This window comes from Gopherus evgoodei, chromosome 2 (assembly GCF_007399415.2).
Source record: "Gopherus evgoodei ecotype Sinaloan lineage chromosome 2, rGopEvg1_v1.p, whole genome shotgun sequence".
Taxonomy (NCBI): domain Eukaryota; kingdom Metazoa; phylum Chordata; order Testudines; family Testudinidae; genus Gopherus; species Gopherus evgoodei.
In genome coordinates, this window is record NC_044323.1 from 8,308,416 (window position 1) to 8,334,959 (window position 26,544).

At 46.8% G+C, this 26,544-nt stretch overlaps 1 protein-coding gene across 1 annotated transcript in view; it reads left to right on the forward strand.

The window, feature by feature from the left end:
- Positions 1-21,390, forward strand: part of LOC115644827 (pituitary adenylate cyclase-activating polypeptide type I receptor-like) — a 44,587-nt gene extending 23,197 nt beyond the window's left edge. The window contains exons 4-13 of the mRNA XM_030549291.1: positions 733-842; positions 4,061-4,158; positions 5,344-5,476; positions 6,309-6,462; positions 9,412-9,472; positions 12,650-12,722; positions 14,017-14,108; positions 15,256-15,385; positions 17,379-17,420; positions 21,001-21,390. Of these exons, the coding sequence (XP_030405151.1) occupies positions 733-842; positions 4,061-4,158; positions 5,344-5,476; positions 6,309-6,462; positions 9,412-9,472; positions 12,650-12,722; positions 14,017-14,108; positions 15,256-15,385; positions 17,379-17,420; positions 21,001-21,189 (1,082 nt within the window). The 3' untranslated portion in view covers positions 21,190-21,390. The remainder of the gene's footprint in view (positions 1-732; positions 843-4,060; positions 4,159-5,343; positions 5,477-6,308; positions 6,463-9,411; positions 9,473-12,649; positions 12,723-14,016; positions 14,109-15,255; positions 15,386-17,378; positions 17,421-21,000) is intronic.
- Positions 21,391-26,544: the final 5,154 nt, after the last annotated feature.

Here is a 26,544-nt window from a genome sequence, read left to right on the forward strand (position 1 = left end):
GGTGACCTTGGGCAAGCTATTGATGACTCTGCTAACATATTCCTCTTCAAATTGAACTACATTAAATGTGAACTAGGAACCTTTTAGTTTGTGCCCACAACATCCATGTGGAGGAGTTATAGTATAGCACTTTGGTGCACCCAGTTATTCACACCCGGGGTAGTGTAGACATAGCCTCAATTTCTTCATCTGTAAAATGGGGATAATACTACCCTACCTTCCTGAAGTGTTGAGAGGCTTAAGTCTTTCAGGCTTGGAAGTGATCAGAAATGATATGTGCTTTGGGATCCTTGGGTAAAAGATATTACAGAAATTCAGAGTATTGTTATTAATGCTATAAAGTGGGTATACAGTGCTGTTGTAGCCATGTTGGTCCCACCTTGTGTGTCTAATCAACTGAGTAGTCATATGTCTCAAGACACAGACTGGTTCTTAAAGGCACGATTTGGATGCACGACTTAGGTGAAGTTCACAGTATGCAATTCCTTTATATAAACCTGGAAGCTGCTTTGTTACTTCCCCATTCATTTGAATATTTGTCTCAGCTTTTCACAAGGTAGATAGTGAAAGTAGCTTTAATTCTGTATAGCCAATCTTGCTAAAAGCAGTTGGCACGTCCAGAAGTATCGATAAGTAATATAATAGATCTGAGGATTTGGGCACTAAGGATAAGCTGTTTCTTGTCAGTGCTAAACAACATGGGTCATTTGCTGATGTGTTTCACTGTTTCAGGTTTTCTGCAAAGAAACTGTACACAGGAGGCATATTGGTCAGAACCATACCCACCATACTCTATTGCCTGCGGATTTGATGAAGGTTCCAGTAAAGGGCCTGAAGATCAGGTCAGTATTGGGGTGGAGATGCACCTAGGAGGAGCAAACCCAGAACTGCCCCCATGAAAACATCCTGAGAATGCTGAATATACATAAGCCAGATTCTCTCCTTTGATCTGACCCTACACCACATAAGTGGTGCAAATGGCTGAATATTTGACTGTGCTGTCCAGCTGAGACTTCCCTGGGGGCTGGGGAGGAAGCTACCACAAGGCCGGGGGAGCTGACCCCTCCACCATCACCCCAACCCAGCCCCAGCATAGGTGGCGGTATCAGGGGCAAGGAGAGGACTAGGGCTAGGGGATATTGCACTCCGGGGGTTCTCAGCTGTCATATGGCTCCTTGGTCTGAATGACATCAGGGCTGGATCTGACACAATGCAGAGTGGAGAATCAGGGAACCAGTTACGGTCCCCTCATCCTGCACTGAGTGGATCTTGGCATAGAAGAGTCTGGCCTGCTTTGTTCTGTATGTATCTGAATGGAGAAGATAGCCTGCTGCCTAACCCTTTGCTTCCATGGGGGAACACTGCATACAGTTCCTTTGAAATTAGGGTTCCAGACACTTGTGTTCAACAGCCTTCTCTGAAGATAGAAAGGATGGTCCAGTGGTTAGGGTACATGGGAGACCTAGGCTCAAATCATTTCTCTGCCCATGTGGCTTTGAGAAAATAGCTTAGCCTTTCTGTGTCTCAGTTCCCCATCTGTAAAACAGGGACACAACAGCACTGGCCTACTTCACGTGGTGTTCTGAAGTTAAATCCATCAAAGATTATGAGGTGCTCAGCTCCCGTAGTAATGGGGGGTCAAATAAATACCAGAGACAGTGTATAAAACACACTACGGGAGAGCTAGTGGGTAGTGTTTTCTCTGTGCACTCAGAACCCGAGTTCCCTTTTCACCCTCACCTGTTTGGACTCTGCTGCTTACTGTGCTTCTGTCAGCTACCCCAGAAGGGGAAAGCACCTTTGGCCCACCCACCTGCCCAGGTCATCCCTAGCTATTCTGGGGCCCTACGCAGCCCCCTGTGGCAAGGGGGGCCATGCCTCTGTGGCGAGGGGCGCTGGCTTGAGGGACAGAGGGGAACCACCCCCCAGCACTCACCGGTGGCACAGCTGAGGCCGGGTCCCTGCACTTCCCACTGCTGGTGAGTCCAGGCCCAACCCTGCTGCAGTCTCCAGGGCCAGGAAGAGGCAGGGCAGAGACTGGAGCAGTGTGCAGTTTCCTGGTGTGCTAAGTTTTCTGGTGCCCTATGCAGCTGTGTACTTTGCGTATGGTAAGGATGGCCCTGCGCCTGCACTACTGAACAAGTCTCCTGCTTTCCACCTTTGTGTAGCATCTTACATAGACAACGGTAGGGTGATTTCATAAAGTGCCAGGATGATTCTCCGATGGGCAGGTTTACTGCCAATGTTTCTGGACCTATTTAAAATTGATAATGACTGTTTCAGCCTGGAGTTGTTGGCATCTCCTAAGCTTTTTGCTAAACAAGGTTAGGGTTAGGATGAACTGGTGAACAATGTGGCACTTGCATCTGCCCTGAGGAAATATGACTGACCAGCAACAAACTAAGGATTTTGATTCCTTATGATTTGGACTAAGCAGGTGGCCCCATAGTGAAACTGAAAACAATTTGCACAGGCAAAGCTTGACGATGCTTCCTGTTTTTCTCAGGATACATCAATATGCAACATGTCAAATGAACTTAGTGGTGTTAAAGTGTAATATCAAAGAGGCAATAACACTTCGGATCCTCTGCACTGCAATCAGAGGTGTGACCAGCACATCTAGACCAACTGGAGCTAGCATAACAGTAGCCATGAAGCCATGGCAGCACGGGCTGTACAAGACCACCTGGGACCCTGGTTATGTTCTTGAGTGGCTAGTCTGTGCAGCCCTGGCTTCACTGCTATTGATATTCAAGCTACCTGGATCAAAGCTAGCTTCGGTATGTCTATGCATGTTGCAGTCACACCTCCGATTGCAGTATAGAAATACTCTTAGTAGGTTGAGTTTGAAACTAGGAATTAAGGACTCTATGTCAGAGCTCAGAAAAGAACCCCATTAACACACCGTGGGATGCTGGTTACTCTCTTAACTCCATAATGTTTCAGTTTCCTCCTCTGTTACTTTTTGCTTAGCTGTGCCTACTCGCTAGAGGCTTGGTCCATAGCCCATTCAAGTTCCTTAGACTCCCTTTAGTTCTGATGGGCCTTGCAGCTGGTCCTAGGTATTGAAAAAAATTGTTAGCGACAGAAATTGCAAGGTGCTGAACACTGGTGACATGCTGAGTGACTTCACCTCCCATCAGCTTCAGTGAGAGTTGTAAAAGCTCAGCACCTTGAACCATTGGACTTTCATTGAGGATTTGGTATAGGCCACAGCTAGGTGCGTTTATCCAAATACTCCCAAACATTGGTGCTTCAAATAAATGAAGCCCAGCTGTCAGACACCCCTAGTTTTGTGTCGCAAATATAAAATCCAAGCTGCAAGGTTCTGTAAAACCAAGACATATCTTAACAATACTTAGCTCTTACAGTGAATTGAGTCTGGTAGCTTCAAGGGGCTTTGGATCGGGCCCATGGAGCACATTTATATACATCAAAGCCCTATACACGGGGAGGAGGGGTATGTGTCACTGTTAGAGGTGGTCAGACAATAAAGGCAGTGTTCTGCAGAAGAATAATTTGTCATTTTGTCAAAACATTGAAATTTTTTTGCTAAAATATGGAATTTTTCTGGTATTGGTTGAAAGCCTTTTTGTGTGTGGAATAGAAAAAAAACCCCAAAACTTTCCTTTTAAAATAGACACATCACAAGAAAATGTGTTTAATCAAAAACCCAGTTTTCTGCTGAAAACCAGTTTCAAAGAAAAGTTTTCAATGAGCCCAAATAATTATCTGCATTTTACAGATGTGGAAACTGAGGCACAGGGGCAGGCCAGTGCCTTGCTCAAGGTCACCCAGAAGATCAGTTGCAGAGCCAACACTAGAACTTAAGTCTCCCAAGTCCCAGGCTAGAGCCCCTATCCACTATAAAGCACTTTGGAGACATAATGTATCATTTATATTATATGGCTGAGGTGGCTGGGAAGAGACATATTCTCAGCACCAAAAGAGCTTCTTTTGTCACTATTTTCTGAAGTAAATTGAGCCTTAGTAAAATGGGCACGTTGGGATGAATGCTGCGCATCCATCTGTATTTTTGTATCTTTTCTTCTTCTCATAGAAATCATATTATTCTGCATTTTGGCATGTCTACACTGCCGGCTATGCGACGTCTCTGACTTCACTCATTACAGCTCTCGTTATCTTTGCCATCTTCAGGTAAATGCTCGCAGCAGCCTTTGAGGTATTTCGAGACACTGTTCAGCTTCATCCTAATTCTCATGTCTGTGACTTATCTCTCCAGTGGTTTTATTTTCCAGTTTTCGCATTCTGTCACAGACACTATATTTCCGTCCATGTTATTCTCCATCCCTTATGGTTTGATATTTCCCAGCACACTTTAAAACATAAGACTTGAATGTATGTGTACTCTCTCACTATTCTTCCTGGAGTTTGTTTTTTTTAATGGTACTATGGTTTGTGTCAATGCTGCATAACCGTCATGATGGTCTTACAGTTCACATAGGGTAACTACTTTCCCCATGCTTAGCAAGGACATTCTTCCATAAACTCCCCTCGGATGTGCCTGTACCATCCATTACAGATTATAGGACCTGTGCACAGAGATTGAGGGAAAATAAACTGCACAGTCAAAAAAGAATTAAATAAATCCATGGAGGATCAATCCATCAGTGGCTATTTGCCCAGATGGTTAAGGATGCAACCCCATGCTCTGGGTGTCTCTAAACCTCTGATTGCCAGATGCTAGGACTGGACAACAGGGGATGGATCACTTGATGATTTCCCTGTTCTGTTTATTCCCTCTAAAGCATCTGGCATTGGCCACTGTCGGAAGACAGGATACTGGGCTAGATGGACCATTGGTCTGACCCAGTATGGCCATTATGATGACCTTATGTGTGCTGAGTTTGGATGATAAGGGGCTGAACCTTTTGATTATAAGCCACTAGTACAAATCTAGCCTGAGTGGTAATGAATGGAAATCATTACTATTTAGCATCAACACAGTGACCTATGCAGTAAGAGACCAATCCAGTATCCACCAGAATCAAAAGGGGTGTCTCTCCATTGAATCAAATCACAAATTGTCTCAGCCTGTTTTCCAGTGGATAGGCGTAAAACCACCACACTTTCCATAGTAATAGCAGTAGAGGCCCAGAAACAAAGAGAATGAGCTAACCTATTGCCTTGCTTCTAGAGATGGCTTCTCCAGTTCAAGGGTGAGACATTGCTGGGGCACGACAGGGAAAGCGTGCCCTACTTTACTTGTTGTGACTCACTGAGTGATGTCTGAAGACAGAATTGATTTCTGTTTGGTTTTCAATGGGGCTGACTGAAATTTCTCTTTGAAGAATGATTTCCCTTTTTATTTTCTCATTTCAGAAAATTCCACTGTACGCGGAATTACATCCACATGCACCTGTTTGTCTCTTTCATCCTCAGAGCCACTGCTGTTTTCATTAAAGATGCTGTTTTGTTTGCTGATGAAAATATGGACCACTGCTTAATGTCAACGGTATCAATCTTTTTTTCTCTCTCACTGTGTTTGCTTTTACTGGTTAATCCTTGTTACAGAGGTAACACTGAGATTTCCTGTATTTTGGTTATATGGGGGAAAATAGGTCTGAGTTCACCATACGTTAGGGGTTGTTATGTTTACGGCATACGCACAGACAAATTAGAGTATTTATGTTTTTATCTTTCTGGAGGGTTGCAATGTAGCACTACTTTATTGAATAGAATTTAAATAATTCCCAAAACAGAGAGACAAAACAGGATGCTCCCTAAAACAGAGAGGCACAGCTCACCCCTCTTTACTTTAGGCTGTCTGTTTTCCGACTCACTCTGCTAGGCCCAGATCCTGTGCTTTCCTACAGGGATCCCTAGTCTGCAAGCAGGATCAGGAATCACTCCCCTTACAACACCAAAAAACCTCTTACCATGATAGCTTGCAATTCCAATATGGCCCTCAATATACCAAAGCAGCAAATCACATCAGACACAGAAAGAAATGCTAAACTCAGTTCTGGTGTACGAGGGCACAACTCTGTCAACTTCAGCAGAGTTGCATCCGCTTACACGAGTGAGGAGTTTGGCCCGCAATGGAGGTCTAAGTTTTCACTTTCAATCAACTGTACACAAATCACTAGTCTTGTGTAATCTGTAGGTGTAACCCAAATCCCATTGATGTCAGTGATAAATCTATTGAGGTCAATAGGCTTTAGATTAGAACCTGTGTAATTGCATATTTCTCTTGGTTCAAATTTTTCCAGCTTTTTCCCCGGACCTTTAGGATGACTGACTTCAGAGATTGCAGCTAATATTCTCCTTTTCCTGTGTGTCTCTAGGTTGCATGTAAAGTTGCAGTGGCATTCTTTCAGTTCAGCATTTTAGCCAACTTCTTCTGGCTCCTGGTAGAAGGGATGTACTTGCAAACACTGCTGCTCTTGACATTTGTTTCTGACAAACAGTACGTGTGGTGGTTCATTTTGATTGGCTGGGGTTAGTACACTCTCATGTTTTCTCCCATTGTTTGTATATGTGCCTTCTTACAGTTATGCCTAGAGCGCTGAAAAACATTTGCTGTAAGATGCACTTTCGATGAGCATTGACAATTCATGAGGTAGCACACGTTCAATGCAACTGCAGCATTTTATTTATTTTTGTTAAAAAATTTCCAGTGGAAATTTTGTCAATTTCTAGACACCCCATGAAGTATCTGGTGGTGTGAGTGTAATGCACTAAGCCAGGGATCGGCAATCTTTGGCACGCGGCCCGTCAGGGAAAGCCACTGCCAGGCCAGGCCGGTTTGTTTATCTGCTGCGTCCACAGATTTGGCAGATTGCAGCTCCACTGGCTGCTGTTTGCCCTTCCAGGCCAATGGGGGTTACTGCAAGCGGTACGGGCCAAGGGATGTGCTGGCCGCCGCTTCCAGTAGCCCCCATTGGCCTTGAGAGGCGAACCACAGCCAGTGGGAGCTGCGATCGACCAAACCTGTGGATGCGGCAGGTAAACAAACCAGCCCAGCCCACCAGTGGAGTTCCCTGACAGGCTGCATGCCAAAGGTTGCCAATCCATGCACTAAGCAGTGTGGTTGTATAGGTCTGAGAAACTGGAACTCATGAGTTCTAGTCTGATCTTTGCCTTAAGAGTACTTTGGGCTATAAGATAAAACTTCCCCTGAATTATTTTCATCAGGCCACACTATGCCCCCTGGAGGGAGATCAACGTAATTATCCTCACTGCACACCTGTGGCGACTGGGGCTCTGCATATCAGGTTGGGTGTTCCAAAATGAAAGCACCCAAAATTAGTGGACAAGTTTGAAATTTTTGCCCAAAAGTTGAAATCCAGGCCCCATTGAAATCAGTAGGAATTTTGCCACTGACTTCACCGAAGACAGCATTTCACATTAAGGGTCTAACACCGGGCACTCAAAGTCTAGGGCAGTGATCACCAAGTGGTAGATCACGATTGACTGGTCGATCCTGGAGCCTCTGACAGTCGATCGTGATCTCTGATCACTAAAAGTCTGGTGGCACAGCAGGGCTAAGGCAGGCTCCCTGCCTGCCCTGGCCCCACACTGCTCTTGGAAGCAGCCAGCACGTCCCTGCTGCCTTTGGGGTTGGTCAGGGGACTCTGTGTGCTGCTCCTGCCTGCAAGCACCACCCTTGCAGCTCCCATTGGCCAGGAACTGCGGCCAATGGAAGCTACAGGGGCGATGCCTGCAGGGAGGAGCAGTGTGCAGGGCCACATCTCCCTCCTAGGGGGCCACATGGGTAAGTGCCACCCAGCAGGAGCCCACACCCCTCCCACATCCCAGTCCTGAGCCCCCTGCTGGAGCCAGCACCCTCTACCCACCTCCTGCACCCCAACTCTGCTCCAGCCCTGAGTCCCCTCCCAGAGCGAGCACCCCACACCCCTCCTGCACCCCAACACTCTTCCTGAGCCTGGAACCCTCTCCTGCACCCCAACCACTTGCCCCAGGCTCAGTCTGGAGCCTCTCCCACACTCCCAACCCCTGCCCCAGCTGGTGAAAGTGAGTGAGGGTGGGGGAGAGTGAGCGACAGAGGGAGAGGGGATGGAGTGGGCAGAGCCTCAGGGAATGAATGTGGCCTCAGGGAAGGGGCAGGATAGATCCTGGGTTGTGATTAAATTCAAAAAGTGACTTGGGTGTAAAAAGGTTGCAGACCACTGGTCTGAGACGTTTAAAATTAGGGACTACTTTTGGTGGCCCTCAACTTTTGTGAGCTTCAATTTCCTGATCTAGAAAATGAGAGCAAATACAGTTAGCCGTCTATGTGTGAGGCCCAGCTAAATAACACGTGTTAATAGCTATCTAATTGCAAACTCTGATTAAGGCCAGGAAAGAGCAGAAGTGGAAATAGATCTCACACATTTCTTGATACCAGTCATTAGATTATGAGAAGGAAGTTAACTAGGCAGGTGTGCTGCCTCTTATGCCCTTCATGATAGAAATATACAATCTCCCATGTGTTCAAAGAGTTACATAGAATCATAGAATATCAGGGTTGGAAGGGACCTCAGGAGGTCATCTAGTCCAGCCCCCTGGTCAAAGCAGGACCAATCTCCAACTAAATCATCCCAGCCAGGGCTTTGTCAAGCCTGACCATAAAAACCTCTAAAGAAGGAGATTCCACCATCTCCCTAGGTAACCCATTCCAGTGCTTCACCACCCTCCTAGTGAAAAAGTTTTTCCTAATATCCAACCTAAACCTCTCCCACTGCAACTTGAGACCATTACTCCTTGTTCCGTCATCAGGTACCACTGAGAACAGTCTAGATCCATCCTCTTTGGAACCCCTTTTCAGGTAGTTGAAAGCAGCTATCAAATCCCCCCTCTGTCCAGAGTAGTCCAGAATTGCAATAGCTATAGGTAAGTAAGTGATTTCTGCAACCATACAAAAGCTTAGAATTCATAGGCAGGCCTTCGTCTAGCTCTCTGCCTCATTGACTCGCCAGCCTTTTCCAATCCCCTCTTAAAATAAGTTTTTTTCTCTCTTGCTCATGCCTCTTGACTTCACAGTTCTTTTATTGAACTGGTGCCTGAATGCGTTCTGTGCAAGATCACTTGACACTGTTGTTTGGCACTTGTGCTATATCCCAGCTGCAGTTCTGTAGCCCTGTAAAGCATTCAGACTGGAAATCAGAAGTACATTTTTCATGGGGAGAATAATTAATCCAGTTTACCAAAGGTTATGGTGGATTCCCCATCACTGACCATTTTTAAATCAAGACGGGATGTTTTTCTAAAAGCTCTGCCCTAGGAATTATTTCGGGGAAGTTCTCTGGGTTGTGCTAGGCAAGCAGTCAGGCTAGATGGTCCCAATGACCCCTTCTGACCTTGGAATCTCTGAATTTGGGGATCAGGTTTGCATGGAACTCACTGTTGAAAATAAAGCCATGTTGTATTCTACATTGACTCTTCTAGGAACTCCCAGTGCAGTGATGTCTGCTTGGATCCTAACCCGAATCTACAGACAGAATACAGGGTGAGCCAAAATCCTAGTGCGGCTGGGCATCGCATTTGGCACAGTAAATGTGATTCATTAAGAAGAGAGAGTTTAAAAAGAACTAAAGCTGTTAAGCATAAGAATTTGCATTTCTAATCTTTCAGATTCAGAAATAGGCAAATGAGGAAATCAGTTTGAGAACTATCTCCCAATTTACATCTGACTGCAGCGGCAGCATTGCCGGCTCACGATTTGATCAAAAGTCTCACAATTTTGAGTTGTTTTTCTGAAAGCCCCCACTGCTGCAATCATGATATTGCAGGAGAACCGTGGCTTTCATTTTAAAATACGTGTCTCGCCCTCGTGGTTGCAGGGAAAACTTGACAATGTGAAGCAAGTGCCTCCTGCAACCAGAAGGCAAATAAAAAGAACCAAACCCTTATTATTTTTCCAGAGGTTGTGGAGGTTTTAAGCCAATTACATGACTGGGTGGGATTGGACTCCCATTTTTGAGCATCTGGGGTTGGTAATACCATACATGTGAATTCTTGCATTTGAATGATTATGCTGTATATTGAACTGTCTTGCATCTGGCACTCATCTCCTCTGCTTTTCACATAATCTCACCACTCCTGGGGCAAGAGTCTTTTACCCTGAAGCTCCTACCATCTGGAACAACCTTCCTCTATCTCATCAACTTTCTACCTAGCCCTTGTATCAAACAGTGCAAGCTTCTCTATAGCACCTGGCTAGTAGGCTTCAAGTCTGGTTTACTATTATTAGGAGTGGAAGATTAGTTCCATTTTCATCTCCATTCAAACCTTGGTTTCACTGCAAAACCTCTCAACTTGAGGGAGGGGAGAGGGCAATATATCACAAATGCTTGTTTACTAGGAGCTGAACTTTACTTCTCCAATTCACTTCACACCAGCCATGAGATAGGAACAACTTCTTCTCCTTCCCAAGCTGGGAAAGATTCAAACCAATGACCTGAGAGTGAAAGGCTGTCTAGCCCACCACCACTCACTTGACCCATGCAGTCCGCCTTGCTCCATTCATGTTAATGTGTGCTACCCAAATATATCAGTAGTAAAATACCCCCTCTTTGTAGTTTGTGTAAACGGTGGTAGGATGTCAGTCTCCACCTTCTCATGGCACATGCTCCTGTTATGTAGCCTCTAAGGTATAAAGACGAATTCAATGTCCTTCTTGTCTCTGGATCTCCTCATGTGGAAAGACTGCAAGCAAGCAGACAAATTACAATGATCCTGCAGTTATTCCATGTGCAAAAATTCCTTTGATTTCAGTGGCAGAACCAAATCTGGAAAGACTGTACTAGTCTTTGACTGATGGTAAAAGGAGTTCAGGGAACCGTGATAAGAACAACCAATGGCCTGGAAAAAACTCCCCTCTGAAGAAAGATTGAAGAGATTGGGATTTTTTACCTTACAAAGGATGTTAATAAAACAGGACATAAAGTATATAAAATACCAAGTACTCTAGAGAAGGTGGATCGGGAGCTTCTCTTGTCCCTATCTCATACGCAAGAACAAGAAGACTCTCAATGAAATTGAAAGGTAGCAAATTCAAAACCAATACAAGGAAATAGCAGTAGATGGTGAGATACGGCTTAGCTGAGTAGAGAAGCACAGAGTGCCCTACATGTCTGAACCCCCTGGGTATAGTCCCTACGCAGGCTCTCTCCACATCCAAGCAGTACATCCCATAGCTGCTCTTAGCAATGTAGTGTCCTGCTGCCTCTCCACTGCGAGAGCCTTTCCCCATTGCGGCAAAAGGCCTCTGCAGTGAGGAAAGGCTCCAGCAATGGGGCCTGAAATGATATGTTCTTGCACTGTATATGCTGCCTTAAGCATAGACACAGACCAAGGGAACCAGTTATCTCATACCTTCCTATTATTAAGTTCTTGCACCCTCCTCTGATGCATCTATTGCTGGCCACTGCAGGAGACAGGATGCTGCACCAGATGGACACTGTGCCTGATTCAGTTTGTCCATTCCTATGTTCATTGTAGAGTAGCTAAACCAATGGAGAAAATAAAATCCAAATTGGATACGTTTCCCTTCATCCCTGTGCCCACACTCTGCTAGCTGTTAACACCACAGCACATGCACCTTTTAGATACAGGTTCCATTTTGGCTGCTACTTACCTGCCCCAGCCTGTGCCGGGTTCCAGTCAAAAGCTCTAAAGTGGAAGCCTCAGGGGCTCAGTGCTACTAAGCAGGCTGGTCTAGCTGAGTGGGTCAGGGGAGGAATAGCTTAGTGGTTAGAGCATTGGCCTGTTAAACCCAGGGTTGTGAGTTCAATCCTTAGTGGCCCTACGCAGGGATCTGGGGCAAAATCAGCACTTGGTCCTGCTAGTGAAGGCAGGGGGCTGGACTCACAGACCTTCTGGGGTCCCTTGCAATTCTATGAGATAGGTGTATTGCCATATATTAAACCCTGGCAAAGAAGTGAGGCATGCTCTGGATTTACTGCAACTGAATCCAGTCTCTCTTCTTTACCCTGAAATAGCTACACACAGCGGGGCAGAGAGAGAGTATTAATGAGCAGCCTGCATCCAGGATAATGTCCCTTTCCTTGCTTCACTTTGGCTATGTCGACATTTACAGGGGCATGTAGCGTGCAGCCATGGCATGTCCCCCAATATGTATATAAATAGCAGAATAGATGGAGGGGCACAGTTTAGGTGAGTAAAGACATGCCAGACCCTTGGGGTATGTACCCTGCATGGCCTCCAAAACCTCACGTAGTGCTTCCCACTCGTACACTTCTATTTTTACAGTGTAGTGTCCCACTGCCAGAGCCTTTCCCCACCGTAGTGAAAAGCAGCAGAGAAAGGCTGTGGCAGCCAGGCTCTGGCCTTTCCCCATGGCCTCTCTGCTGCCGGAGCCTTTCACTGCTGCATAAAGCTATGCACTGCAGTGGGAATTCAGCCTGTTTTTCACTGCAGCGAGTAGCCACGTGTTCCCTAAACGCCGCCACCTCCGCTACCTTTGCCTCTTGCTGGATAAGCCTTCTTTGCATTCGGCTATAAAGCAACCTTCTTAGGAGTGAAAATCTGGAAGAACTTTTGGGAGATGCTTTTGAATTGCTAACCAGAAGAGTTAGGGACAGCCACTTTTCTGTACCAAGACTTGAGTAATTTAATATTCAGCACAAACCAGACCAGGTAATTATTTAGTTTCCTGTTTCAGATGCTGGGATGATGATGATGAGAATACAGCAGTGTTATGGATCATCAAGGGACCCATACTGTTCTCTGTATTAGTGAGTTTTGCCTTTGATCTGTTGAATCCTTTGAAGGCTAAGCACATCGCTCTTTTCAGTCAGACAGGGATACAGTGCCGCATACCGCATTTAATTAGTTTTGAATTTTAGGAAGCTGGAAAGTCTTGCATAACACTTGCTATATTGTGAGTGGAAGAGAGACAAGCAGCAGTGAAATGCATGCAAATTACAAATGAAGGGCAGAATGTTGCCCTGGGACGTTTGTACTGTACTCCATTTCAGCCAATGTAAGCTAGATGCGTGCAGTCAAAATTGGCAATAGTGCAAGATCACATGCAAGTGATACAAGGCTAATTACTCAAGAGTTTAATGCTAGGAACCTGCCTAAATAAGGACACTCCTGAATCATGTGCGTGTGATCATTGCACATTCGCAGGTACAGGAACATTTAGCCTTAAAGGCTCATTGTGTGGAGTAACCTGTAAAATCATCTATTTTCTGTCACTTACTCATGCATCTGGCCACAGAATCCATCTCCAAAATGTGAAGATGTACTTAGATTGTAAACTCTTTGGAGCACGGGGCGTCTTTTTGTTCTGTGTTTGTACAGCCCCTAGCACATCAGGTTTCTGCCCATGACTGAGGCTCCTAGGAGCTACCACAATACCAATACATAATAATAATTAAAGGCTTGTGACATGCCTGTACCTAGTCATTTATCTTTCCCCTATTTTTATTCTTCTGTTTTCTCTCCAAACCATGGAACAATATTGCCCCTCTACCCAGACTCTCATCAATCTTGGCTCCAATTTTCTGCCAATGCATTCTGCACTTGAGCCTTGAGGATGCATGTTTAGGACAAAATTTGGCCATTGTATATGCAAACAGGACTCGTACTGACTTAAATTGTGTTGCAAGATCTGTTTTGCGGAATGTTACAGAAATGAGCATCGGTCAGAATTTTCAAACATGGGTGCCTAAAGATTAGCACCTACATCCGTCATTAGGCATAAAAAAAAAAGTGACCTGATTTTCAGGCTCTGAGCAGTTAAACTTCCTATTCAAAGAGATTGTGGAAGCACATCAAAACTGAAAATTAGATTATGTTTACTTAGGTGCCTAAATAAGGATTTGGGGGAGTCACTTTAGGCATCTAAGATAGAAAATGTTGCCCTTATTATTTATTTGATTGTGTAAAGATTGGGAACCAGATATTCAGATGGCATAAATTGGCATAGCTGCTTTGACATAGATGGATCTACGTTGATTTGCACCCATTGAAGATCTGACTCCATCTCCTAGGAAGCTTAGAAACCCCTTCTTCTCTTTGCAGATTAACTTTATTATATTTGTCAATGTGATCAGAATTCTGGTGCAGAAATTACAATCTCCAGAGGTCAGCGGCAGCCAGTTTAGTCATTTTGTGTAAGTGATGATATCTTTTTTTCTATTATCTCCTGTTGGATCTGGTTTAACGTATTGTTCCCTGGGGGTGTCCTCCTATGGCCTCTTCCTCAATAGTGGGGAAAGTAACTCCCAGAACAAAAAAACACATAATCAAGTTGCCACCTTGTTTCTAAGGTATGAGCAGGTAAAATTCTGCCCTTTTTCTAGAGGCCCCCCATATAAAGTCCTATCCAGGCTAGACCACCAACCAGGCCCAACTGAAAGTCCTGCACCTAACAAATTGTAATCAAGTTAACACGCTCTACTTAGGTTGGCTCCATGCTTTGCCACACAACTGGCTCCTCCTCTCTCCCTCACCGTTCTTATTTTATGCACATCAGCTATGCCCTGTAGTTTAATGAGCTCCAGATACATCTAGTTCCCAGATGTTTAACTCCTCCCATTCTGATTCCATACCCCCTGGCATATCATGCCCTTCCTGAGAGACTCAGTCCTGCCAACCTCAGAAATGGTCTCTTAGAACAGCTCAGGGGACTAGTTGGCTCATGGGTTTGGTAAGGCTGGAGAATTTCAATACTAGATTGCCAGTACAATCCAGCCCTAAATGCATGTTTGATTATCTATGTGAAAAGAATTGGTGCATCCATTTCCAATTGGACAGATGGCCTCATCAGAAGAACCCCCTTCATGGGTACCTCAGGCTGGCATCCATGCCTGCTGACACAGGAGAGAGAAAAAAGATTGCAGAGGCATAGAGAACAAATGATCCTAGTGCCATTAGATGCACGTTGGCTTTGCACGACGACGACAGACTGTGGCTGATCTGTTGATAAATGGAGGATTTACGTCTTGTCTACATGGTGCAGCCTAGGGCACTACACCTGTGTTATTTCTAAAGCGCATTAATTGGTCCGTGTGAATCCTGATGGTGCACACTGAAAGGTCCCTCATGCACTTTAACAATTACACACCAGCAGGGTCTACACACAGACCAATTAATGTGCAACCTATTAGTATGCTTTAGAAATCCCCTCCCGCTCACAGTGTACATTGCTAGGCTGTGCACGCACCCCCTCAGTCTTAGTTCTGTTAGTTTCCCACCTTCCATTACATTCATTGAAATGTTGTCAAGTCTGTCATGTCTGTGGTTTCTTTCATTTTCCAGGAGACTAGCTAAATCCACACTGCTCCTAATCCCACTCTTTGGAGTGCACTACATCGTGTTTGCGTTTTGCCCAGAAAGCACTGGATTGGACGCTAGACTTTATATTGAGCTGGGCTTGGGCTCCTTTCAGGTATGATAAATAAAGATAGAATTAATGACTGTCTTGATCTTGCCCAGTCCAGGGAGGGTGACTGAGTGCCTGGAGTCTCATGAAGGCTGGGGTGTGGATCAGAATGAGCTGGCTGACGTTCCATCCAGATCAAACAGGCGATGAGAGTAGGTTAGGAGAAATAACATCAGTCTCTCTCCTTCCATTGCTAGTTCACCCACCTTTCACTACTCGACTTCGTAGTCTGCATGTCCGGTTAGACCAACAACTGCCGTTACGTAATGAAGTAGCAGCTGTGGCCGGGATTGCTTTCTCTATCTTCTCGTGGCCAGAAGCGTATGGCTCTTCTTTGGATGTAGACCTTGCTTCTTTCATGCATGCCTCTGTCACTTTGAGTTTAGATGACTGCATGCACACCAGATGATGCTACACTTTAAGTATATTCAGCAGCTTAAAACTGGACTGGGATACGAACTTCCCACGCAGGGAACATTACACCAGTGTCCATGCTCTGCATGGCTACCTGTTGGCTTTGAGACAGAATTTAAGTTGTTGCTTTTGACTCAGGTGCACTTAAATTACCGGACACCTGCTTATATGAGAAACTACCTCTCTTGTGCCATATTGCTGGAGTTGCAATGAGTCACTGTGCACTAGCTGGCACGCTCTGGTTCTTGCCAGGGTTTTCTCCCTGGAATGTTCATCCTTTCCTGGTCAGAAATAGCCTGAATCTCTTAATGTTCTGGGCAAGCTGCCAGGGCAGGCGGGCAGGACGGGGCGGGGTGGGGCAGGAGGGGGGGCAGAAGGAGCTCGGACATGAGACAGACTCTCTGGCCTACTCTCTCATGGCTGGATTTTGTGCCATGGTTTATTCCACAGCTTTGTAGGCAAACTGAACTATTGGTAGGATATACAGGGCTATGGAGAGGCACCTCCTTGGCCTTAGAAATAGAAAGAAATACACCAGAACTGTAATTTTCAAAACTGTCTAAGTCACTTGGGAGCGCAAGTCCCATTGAAAGCCATTGCTAAGTCACTTAGGAACTGCGGAAATTCCAGCCTAAAGAAATATTTTGCCACAAACAGCGTCTCTAAGGGAAATTGAAGTTTTTATAGCGTACTAATTTTCAGCCTCTTTTGAATCAAATTATAGACACAGGCTGTGCAAATGTACTTACTGTAAACTTGCAGCCCAAAGGACAAAGCATGAGATGGAAATTTTGACACTGCCCCCCCTCCCTCTGAATGTAGCTATCCTTGTCCCATGGCATGACTACTCCAGATGCTCTCTATGATAGGCCCCAGGGAGGATTAGTCCAAGGGAGGAACCAGGGGTCAGGGTATGGTCTGTTTGTTGCAGAAAGATATTTTCAGGCTTCTGGGAGAACATTTAGGGGTGTATATGAGCAGAAGTAATTGTCTATTCTCTTTTGGAAAATATCACACTCAGGTACTTAAAAAACACACTTTCATTACATAGCTGTGATTACATGACAGGTTTTTGATGATCGCACTGATGACAGTTTTTGCCTTATTTATAAAGACGCTGTCAAAACCCTGCTGTATAATTATAGCCTTATAATTCATGGCTACATATTTTAAAAAAAAACTTGGCTGCCTAGGATTGAATGCCAAAACAGGGCTAGAACTCAGATCCTCCTGCTCCAAAACACACAGATCCCTTCTACTTGAGCTAAAGAAGAATTTGGGTGAGTTGCTAGCACTACAGGGCCCCTCTCACACACGTGAGCAATTCTGATTATATCTGTTAGAGATCAGCGGTGCACATATACAATATCAGGTCCATGACATTGTATAGTCTAAATATGAAAGTCATATAAATAGTGTCACGCCACCAAAATACTGACTGGAAAAATTATGTTATGGTGTGTCCTAATCAAAGTATTAATTAGGCTGATGTCACTCTACAATTATCTGTGCACCAAGACCTGTTGTGCTGAAGCTCACCTTTTTTAGAAATAACCTTGTTTTCCTCCCCCCCTTAATTCCCTAGGGTTTTGTTGTCGCCCTTCTATATTGCTTCTTAAATGGAGAGGTAAGTAGCAAAACCTGCAATTGCATAAGACCTTTGAAACTCAGGGGCTTCCATTGTTTTTCTTGTGTTCCAATTTCCAGAATAGGCCATCGTGCATGACTTTGATCTGCTCCTGAAAGCATGAAATAGCCTTATCGGTCTTCCTGCCTGTATTTCTCTACTTTATCTAAATACACGTAATTCTGCTACAGGAAGGCACAACATCAGCCTTGAGGTAGTGACCCCTTGACAAGTGGTCAGGGATTCCCCTGTCATGAGAAAGTCTGTTCAATTAGTGTCTCTGGATACATATCGAACCTCTGTTCAGCTTTTATTTCCTCTAAAGCATTTTTCCTCTCCAGGGCAGCCTGTGTGGTTCCAGATAGTCTTGTTCAATCTTATGCTTCATGTTCTTTGATTATTGTTAAGACTCTTGGCTACATTTTCCAAAGTACATGATAAAGTGCCATCTGTTTTAAAAAGTGGCCAATTCCCAAGGGAATGTGCGAGATTTTTTTATACTATATATATGTGCTTTATGGAGCTTGCAGTGCGAATGGCCAGAACTTACCTGAATTTGCTCTGTAAAAAAAGTATTTAAAAGCCAACTAAGGCATAGGCAAATATGGATGTTTCAGCTGGGATTTTTCAAAAGCATGAAAGCAACTTGAGAGCCTGGGTCCCATGGACTTCCAAAATGATGGGTGTTCCTAAATCACAAAAGGGGCAGATTCACAAAGGTACACAGCACCTAGGTGCCTCCTTAGGCACCACTGACATTCTCAAAACCGCCACTTAGTTGCCACTTACCTTTGCAGGTCCTTTCATTTCCCACTGGTGGGTAAGTGCAAAGTCGCCAAAGCCCTGGATGCCACCCCACAGCTAACCCAGTCGTCGAGATTGAACGTAGGATCTCTGGAGCTAAATACCATCTGCCTCTTAGCTAAGGCTACAGCAGAGTCATTAATCTCTAAGTGGATTTGGTGCCATTAGAGAGGCCAGAGCACCACACCCAGGAGTTGTGGGGGTTATACTGATATTGCCCTTTAGCTTACATAGCGGCTCACCCCCTCTGGTATTTAACCCCACAATGTATTTATAGAGACCAGCCATATCCCTCCTCAGCCTTCTTGGGCCCCACACAAAAGGCAGCTCCGGGAGTGGGTCTGGCTGAGTGATTAGGCCACTCACTAGAGCATGGGAGACTTGAATCTGCGGGCGGGGACCATTGGGCTATAGCATCACTCCCCCACCCCCTCTGGCCACCGAGTGAGTGCCCCACCCCAGAACACGCAATGCAGACTGGTTAGGGTATGCAGCTGGGATGTAGTGACCAGCGTTCTTGTCCGTGCCTCAAATCAGGCTGGGTAGGGAGCTGAACTCAGGTTTCCCAGGTGAGTGCTTTAGCCATTTGGCTGCTGGCTTTGAGGGGGTGGGGGCATAGGTGCTGACTTTGTAATGTGCCAAGGGGTGCTCTCCCCGGCTTCACCCCAAACCCTTCCCCCACTCCACTCCTTCACCCATGGCGCTGCCCCCAACCTCCTCTTCCTGCCCCTTTCCGCCCCCTTCCCTGAGCGTGCCCCACCCTCACTCCTCCCCTCTGCCCCCCGCCCCCCAGTGCCTCCTGCACACTGTGGAACAGCTGATTGCAGCGGGAAGAAGGCGTTGGAAGCTAGGGGGATGCGCCGATGGGGGAGCTGCCAGTGGGTGCTCAGCACCCATCATTTTTTTCCACAGACTCAGCACCTATGGATTGGAGAGGAGTCTTTTGTGAGAAAATGCTGACCTGGCTTAAGCATCTAACTCCAGGGGAGCGTTTACAGCTGAGAATCTCAGGCAGAGGGAGGCACTTAGGGGCTCAGATCAATGGCCATTAAATAACTAAATAGCTAAGATGATCTAAGACTTTTCTTTGTGTTAGCCAGCTCCTGGCTAGCTTAGGCGGCTCCCTACTCGGCATGATGGCTTCTGAGAATCCCTTTTGTAGGTACCTAACTCTGCCCATACAATTCATGGGAAGCCTGGATACCTAATTCAGAGCTTTGTGAATTTTGAAAAATTCCACCCTGGTACACTCCAGTTCAACCATAAATTATGGGCTTGATGGCGGAATTAGTGAGAGAGTTTCTCTGGCCTGTGCTGAGCAGCAGGTCACACTAAATAACCGTAATGGCACCTTCTGGCCTTAAAAGTTTTTTGCATTTCATTTTAGGTTACACTTTACATGGGATCACGCTAATACTGGGACTATAATTAAAGCTACAATTTAGTCATGGGTATTTTCAATAAAAGTCATGGACAGGTCACGGGCAATAAACAAAAATTCATGCCCGCTGACTTGTCCGTGACTTGTACTATAAATACCCCAACTAAATCTTAGCTGGGGAAAGCCACTGCTCCATGGGGCCCCTGCTGTGTAGGCCTCTGCTGTGGGACAGGGTGGGGCAGCTGCCGGGGGCCACTGAGCAGCAGCTGATCCGGCCACCCCTGGGGCTGTCCCCCTGCCACTGCTCCAGCCATCCCTGTGACCACTGCCAGGGACTGTCAAGCTGTGGCTGCTCCTGCTCCTGCCAGCCCCGGACTGCTACTCAGGTGGTCCCTGGGATCAGCCACACTGGCCACTGCTCAGTTGGTCCTCAGGGCCCCCTGTCCAGAGCCGCCTGAGCAGCACCCAGTGTGTCTGGCCCCAGGGCTGGCTGAGCGGTCTTGAGATCAGTCACAGTGGCTGCTGCAGAAATCACGGAGGTCGCAGAAAGTCAGGGAATCCGTGACTTCCGCAAACTCCATGACACAAATGGAGCCCTAGTTATAATGTATCGAATATACATAGACTATATGAATGGTATAGAATCTGTGTCTCTGGAGGTTTTTAAGAACAAGTTAGACAAACACCCGTCAGGAATGGTCTAGTTATTACTTAATCCTGCTTTGAGTGCAGGGAACTGGACTAGATGACCTAGTGAGGGCCCTTCCAGTCCTCCACATGTCTGGGATTCAGTGTTATTGATGGCCTCCACGGCAGACATATTCCTGTGGCTATAAGAGGGGTGTGTGTGTGTGTGTGTGTGTGTGTGTGTGTGTGTGTGTGTGTGTGTGTGTGTGTGTGTGTGATGGCAGTACCTACAATGTGCTAGGCATTATCCAGACAGAGATTAGGGGAAAGGGGGCATAAAAAGACTAATCCACTCAAACCAACTCTATTGATTGTAACGGGGCTGAAATGGGTCTTTTCAGACAGACTTCGATTCGGACAGGCTAAAGGCCTTATGGATGAGCTCCAGCAGGTGTTGCCACAAATTGGAGGCCCCATGGAAGAAAGTGCAAAAACCATTGTGCTAGGGCCTGACCAACAGAGGGGTGATGGGTGGAGCTGGGCGGTGGGAGCCCCTAAAAATCACTGAGAGCTGCTGGGTCCTGAGCACTTTTGACAATCAATCCACTTGTTTAGGCCCCTAGATTTGGATTTTGAAAGCTAATCTTGGGCAGGTATTTTTTTGACAATCTTAGCCTAAGTGTCTGTGAAGTTGGAATAGCCACATTCGTTCTATGTCCCATTCTTTGGCTCTTCTCCCCTTCTCTCCCTTTTCGTTCTTTTCCTTAGGTTCAGGCTGAATTAAAGAAGCGACTGCGCAAATGGCAGTATCAGGAGTACCTGAGCTTCACCCGCAAACCTCGGTGCATGTCTAGAGAAAACAGCCCCGTTAACTATGTCACTCAGTTATCACTGCTTGAAAAAATCAGCCCTAAGAGGAAAACGTCCCTCTACCGGAACGGCACATCCTCCGTGTGAGCCTCCCAGAGCAAGCTGAGCTGTTGCACTATTGTCTCCTGAAAACATAATGGAGGGATGGCCAAAATGGAGTCTCTGGAGGGTGACCATATTTCCCTATGCTGAATGCGGGCCACCAGGTACAATTATTCATATTCAAGTGAGTTCCATGGCAGTCAATCAGAACTATGCAGCACGAATGTTCAAATTAACATCAAGCTGGCTGAGCCCCCGTTAAAAAGAAATACTGTGAAGTTGGATTCTTTTTATTTCCCTTCTTATCTTTAAAGCTCTAGGGTTCACACAGGGAGGGGTGACTGACACACTCCTACCCCCCCCCACACACACAAGGAGAGGTGACACATATACATGCCCATACACCTCTCTCACACAGGATGGGTGACTGACTGACCCGACCCTCCCTGCCTGATGCGCTTCGCCTGCCATGCCTGGCTGGGCCCCCAGGACGGACCCACCTCTTCTGGTACCTGGCGCTGCGTCTTCCCAAGGCAAGACGTGGGGGGACACATGGGGTCACATGCCCCCTCCCCCCTCCCAGATTTCTCCTTGGGTTCACACCAGTATGTGGCCAGCAGCAGCAATTCGGCACTGTGCAGGAGGGAAGGAACGGGAGCAGGGGCGGCTCCAGGCACCAGCATGCCAAGCGCGTGCCTGGAGTAGCAAGCCACGGGGGGCTCTCTGCTGGTCACCGCAAGGGCAGCAGTCAGGTTGCCTTTGGCGGCACGCCTGCGGGAGGTCCACCGAAGCTGCGGGACCGGGGACCTCCTGCAGGCAAGCCGCCGAAGGCAGCCTGCTTGCAGTGCTTGGGGCGGCAAAATACCTAGAGCTGCCCTGGACAGGAGTTGCTTCCAACCGCAGGGCAGGAGGATTGGGGGAAGGGATGACCTGGCCCGTGTCTTTGCAGAGCTCATCGCTCCTCTCCCCTCCATGGCTGGAAGCAACTTGTCCCTTCCTGCCTGCACAGTGTCAAAGGCAGCTAACACCTCCTGGCTGCTGTTGGCCACCAACATAACCCAGCTGCCTCCTGTCCTCCCGCCTTAGGGCTGGAAGGGGTTAAGCCCTAAGGATGCATTGAGCTCCAGGGCCCAGGGAATGCAACTGCAGGGCCTTCAGCAAACCCAGCCAGAGAGGTGGCTCAGCAGGGGAGGGTGCCTAGGAGCACCCTAGGGGATGGAGCAAACCTGCGTGCCCTGGGGGCAGGACCCAGCATGTGGCGGGGTAGGGGAGGAAGATAGTGTAATCCCCTGCCTGGAGAGCTACTGTGAAGCCTACAGGTTCAGGGAGTAAACAGGCTGGAAATCACATCCCCCCAACTCCAGAGCTTAGCTGAGGGGCAGAGAGGTTCCTCCCTGCCAGCGCTGTGCGGGGCTTTGGCACATGCAGGTCTCGGCTCCTCCTGGCCAGCGCCCCGGGCTGGAAGATCTTGGGCTTTCCCAGGGTGCCAGCCCAGCCAGAGGCAGTGGGGGAAGGAAGGTCCCTGCCAGCCAGGCTGTTGGTGAGCTGAGCGCTCCAACAAGGGGTTGGTTCTCTGCACAGCGCTGGGACAGGACACGCCCTGCTGGGGGGGATATGGAGGAGCAGCACGGTTGGGGGGTGGGTGAAGGGAAAAGCAGGGAGAGGACAGCAAAAGGGGGAGCATGTAAAGGGCCAGTGGCTGGGCAGCAGAGGCAAAACATAACTGGCCACTGCCTGGCACCTGCCCACACTCACCAACCAGCACAGCTCACAGCGCGCAGCCAGTGCCAGCCGGAAACGGGCCGGGGAGTTGGGCCTTCCTGGCCGTGAGCTAGCTTGCAGCAGGGGCTGCGCTGATGGATCAGCAAGGGGAGCAGCTGGACCCAAAGGCTGCATCTTCGCCCAGCGACCAACTTGAAGACTCACACTCATCATTGGCCGTGGGACCCTCGCTCACCACTGGTGGGAGGGCGGCTGGTGAGCAGGGATCCAACCAGCAGCAGGATCCACCAGCACTAATGGGGTGAGACAGAAAATATGGAACAATTTGCCTGTTTTTAATAAAAAGTCAGGACATTTGCAGGAGGGCTTAAATATGGGACTGTCCCTTTAAAAACGGGACGTCTCGTCACCCTAATTCTCTGTGGATCCTCATGGTGGAACTTCTTGTACTAAACCTCTCCCACTCCTCACTGCTGGTGCAGAGAAATTAGGGGACCTGATCTTTCATTCCTTGAGAGTTCTCTCCCTTAGGTACACTGACCCCACTCTGAAACTACTGTACCTTAACACACTGCCATTGAGGTCAATGAAACTGCCCCAATTTACACCAGAAGGGGAGTTGGCCCCACCAAGCTACATGGTTGTGGTTGCTCAGCTTGGGATAACTTAAAAGATGACTGCATTTCAGAAAGTACAGAGCATCCATCTTCTGAATACCAGTCTCCTTTTACATGTCTCATGATTTTTAGTAACAGTTACAAATCTTGGCCCTAAACTGTTTAGGTTCATCTGTTGGGGAGATTCTGCATTAGATCGATCATTAGTTCGGTCTATCATGGCAATTTCTATGTTCCCAGTGTTGTTGTGGTTGGCATTCTCTCAGTTTGCTAGGTTTCAGCTGAAGATTGGTTCCTGTTTCAGTGTCCCCAGCATCCCACAGTATCTGTGTTAGTGGTATGATCTAGCGGGTAGGGCAGGGAATTGGGAGCCAATAAATCCTAGTTTACCGATGGCTTCACAGGGTAACACTGGTCGATCACAACCTCTTTGCTTTAATAGTCCTCTCTGTAAACAGGAGGATGGTGCTTTGGCCAAAACTTGGGCCCTTATTCAAGGCTGGGTTGTCCCCTTCCATGGTGAAACTCCCAGGATTAAGCTAAGGGGAAGGAAATCTACATGAGTATTTCCCTTGGAGGGTTCCTCCCCCATGGCTCAGTTGAGAGTAGAGCTTTATTTTCAGGACCAATATGCTGCAAGGCCTGCCCCCAAACCTGGCTGCAGGAACCCAGGACCATTTGGGCAGATGCCCAATGTGTCCATGGAGTGAAGGGTGGCCCAGTGTTTAGGGTTCTAGATGTAGGAAGCCTGGATTCAAGTCCTTACTCCACCACAGCCTTGCTGGGTGATCTGGCCTCAAGTAACTTGTCTGAGATTTTAAAAGGGTTTTAGGTGCCTAATAGGAACATCAAAAGCACCTAAGAAGCACTTAACCCTGACTGAAACTGATGGGAGTCAGGCGTTCTTGGAAATCCCACTCTATTTACATTTTTATGCACCTCAAAACCTCAGTTCCCCACCTGTAAAGTGGAGCCAATAGCATTGCCCTGCCCTACAGGGTGCTGGTGAGGATCAATACATTAAAGGGTATTCAGATAACGGGATAATGTGGGGCTGGTGAGGATCAATACATTAAAGGGTATTCAGATAACGGGATAATGTGGGGCTGGTGAGGATCAATACATTAAAGGGTATTCAGATAACGGGATAATGTGGGGCTGGTGAGGATCAATACATTAAAGGGTATTCAGATAATGGGATAATGTGGGGTTAGACTTTCCTCAGATGTGGTACTGTTCCCCCAGCATCCCTCCCCTCCATTTCCTGGTAGTGCAGTTCCACTTTGACCTCCTCTTGGAGGATTGCACCATGGTGTTGGCTCTGTGGGTAATGTCATACAAGCCCAAATAAGCTCCCCAGACTCAATGAGCAACCCCTCCCCACCCAAAGTAGGGCCTCCTATTCCCTAATCCCAGCCAGCGCCATCCCCATCTCCTTTTCACTCCCATACAGAGCCTGACCTCACAGAGCGTCCTCTTCCAGAGCCCAGGGAGGTGGTGGTGGCTGGGGAGGGTGCTGTCTCCTATTTCCATGTAGACAGGGATTCCTTGGCTGTCGGTTCCCCTCTAAGCTTGGATCTTGTTGGCACAAGTCAACACTCAGATTGTATTCAATTAGTTTCTCATTACAATTAGTGGGAGTGTGCCAGAGCAAAGTCCATGTCTCAGGATTTGGGCCTTTGTCAAGTGCTTTGGATTTACTCCAGTGATCCAGAACTGCAAAGCATGTATTAACTCTTGTTGGAAGGCATCATCATGATACGGCCCTGACCCACAGCCCAGTCAGATCAAAAGGAGCGCTTCCAAAGGCTTCATCTTCATCTTCAAAGCCCTACATCTCTAGTTCCCTCACTAAAACTAGACCGTACCTAGCTAGACTCCTAACCAAGTAATTCAGATCATCCATCTGTTAATTACAATCTTACCTTTCAGTTCCAGCAACCCTAATGTTCTCTGCAAGGGGCCATCCCCTTCTGCTATGTCCGCCCTGGGCACTGCATCAGCTCTTCTCGTAAAAGAGAATCATTTTGATCCCCTGTTTAAAATTCTCATTGCTTAACATGAGGAACTGGAAACAGGTGTGTGGTTTCTTTTTACTGCAGATGTAGACACATACAATAAAAATAATAATGGCTGGTGTGGCATAGTAATATTTAGATCTTCGTGATGCTATAGTTCAGATGGAAAATTAAATGACTAGACTATGGATCAATTTCAAGGCAGGGAAACAAAGATTTACAGCTATGACCTCTTCACTCTAGACAAGGTTTTCCTACAAAAAGCCCCCTTCCAGCAGTTGAAGTCAATGCAACTGAGTGCCATCAATGAGGCACCACTCAGATGTGTGTTAGAGGGCTTACGCCTTCACCCTTTCACTTCCCTGGTCCTTCTCCCATGAACAGAGAGTAGCAATACCCAAAGTCCGAAGGTGCAAACAATTTGATGTTTATTGGGGTGAAGTTCATAGATTCATAGATTCTAGGGTCAGAAGGGACCAATGTGATCATCTAGTCCGACCCCCTGCACAAAGCAGGCCACAGAAACCTACCCATCCAGTTCTATAACAAACCCCTAACCTATACCTGAGTTATTGAAGTCTTCAAATTGTGGTTTGAAGACCTCAGGCTGCAGAGAATCCACCAGCAAGTGACCCATGCCCCAAGTTTTCTTCCTCAGTGTCCCCCTTCCCAGCTCTGACACCACAGAGCCTTGCCTGTGTCCCTGTTCCCTTTCCTGCCCCCTTAGTGAAACATGATTCCAATTCCCCCACCCCCATTCCCTGTTCCCATTCCCCCCCTTACTTCCTGATTGACTGCAGACTATATAGTAAAACTTGAGTTCTGCTTAGCTATACCTTAACTAATCATTTTACTGAAATTTAACTAAGTAATCCTAACATATTATAACATAATTCTCTAACCAATTATATCCCACTACCCTGATTAACTTACACCTAGCAAAATTAATTATACAGCAGACAGAAACAATTAGACAACCAGACAGATTAACAATAGAAAAGTGGGGGCCATAGAGTTAAAACAGTGCAGAAATGGGGGTTTCA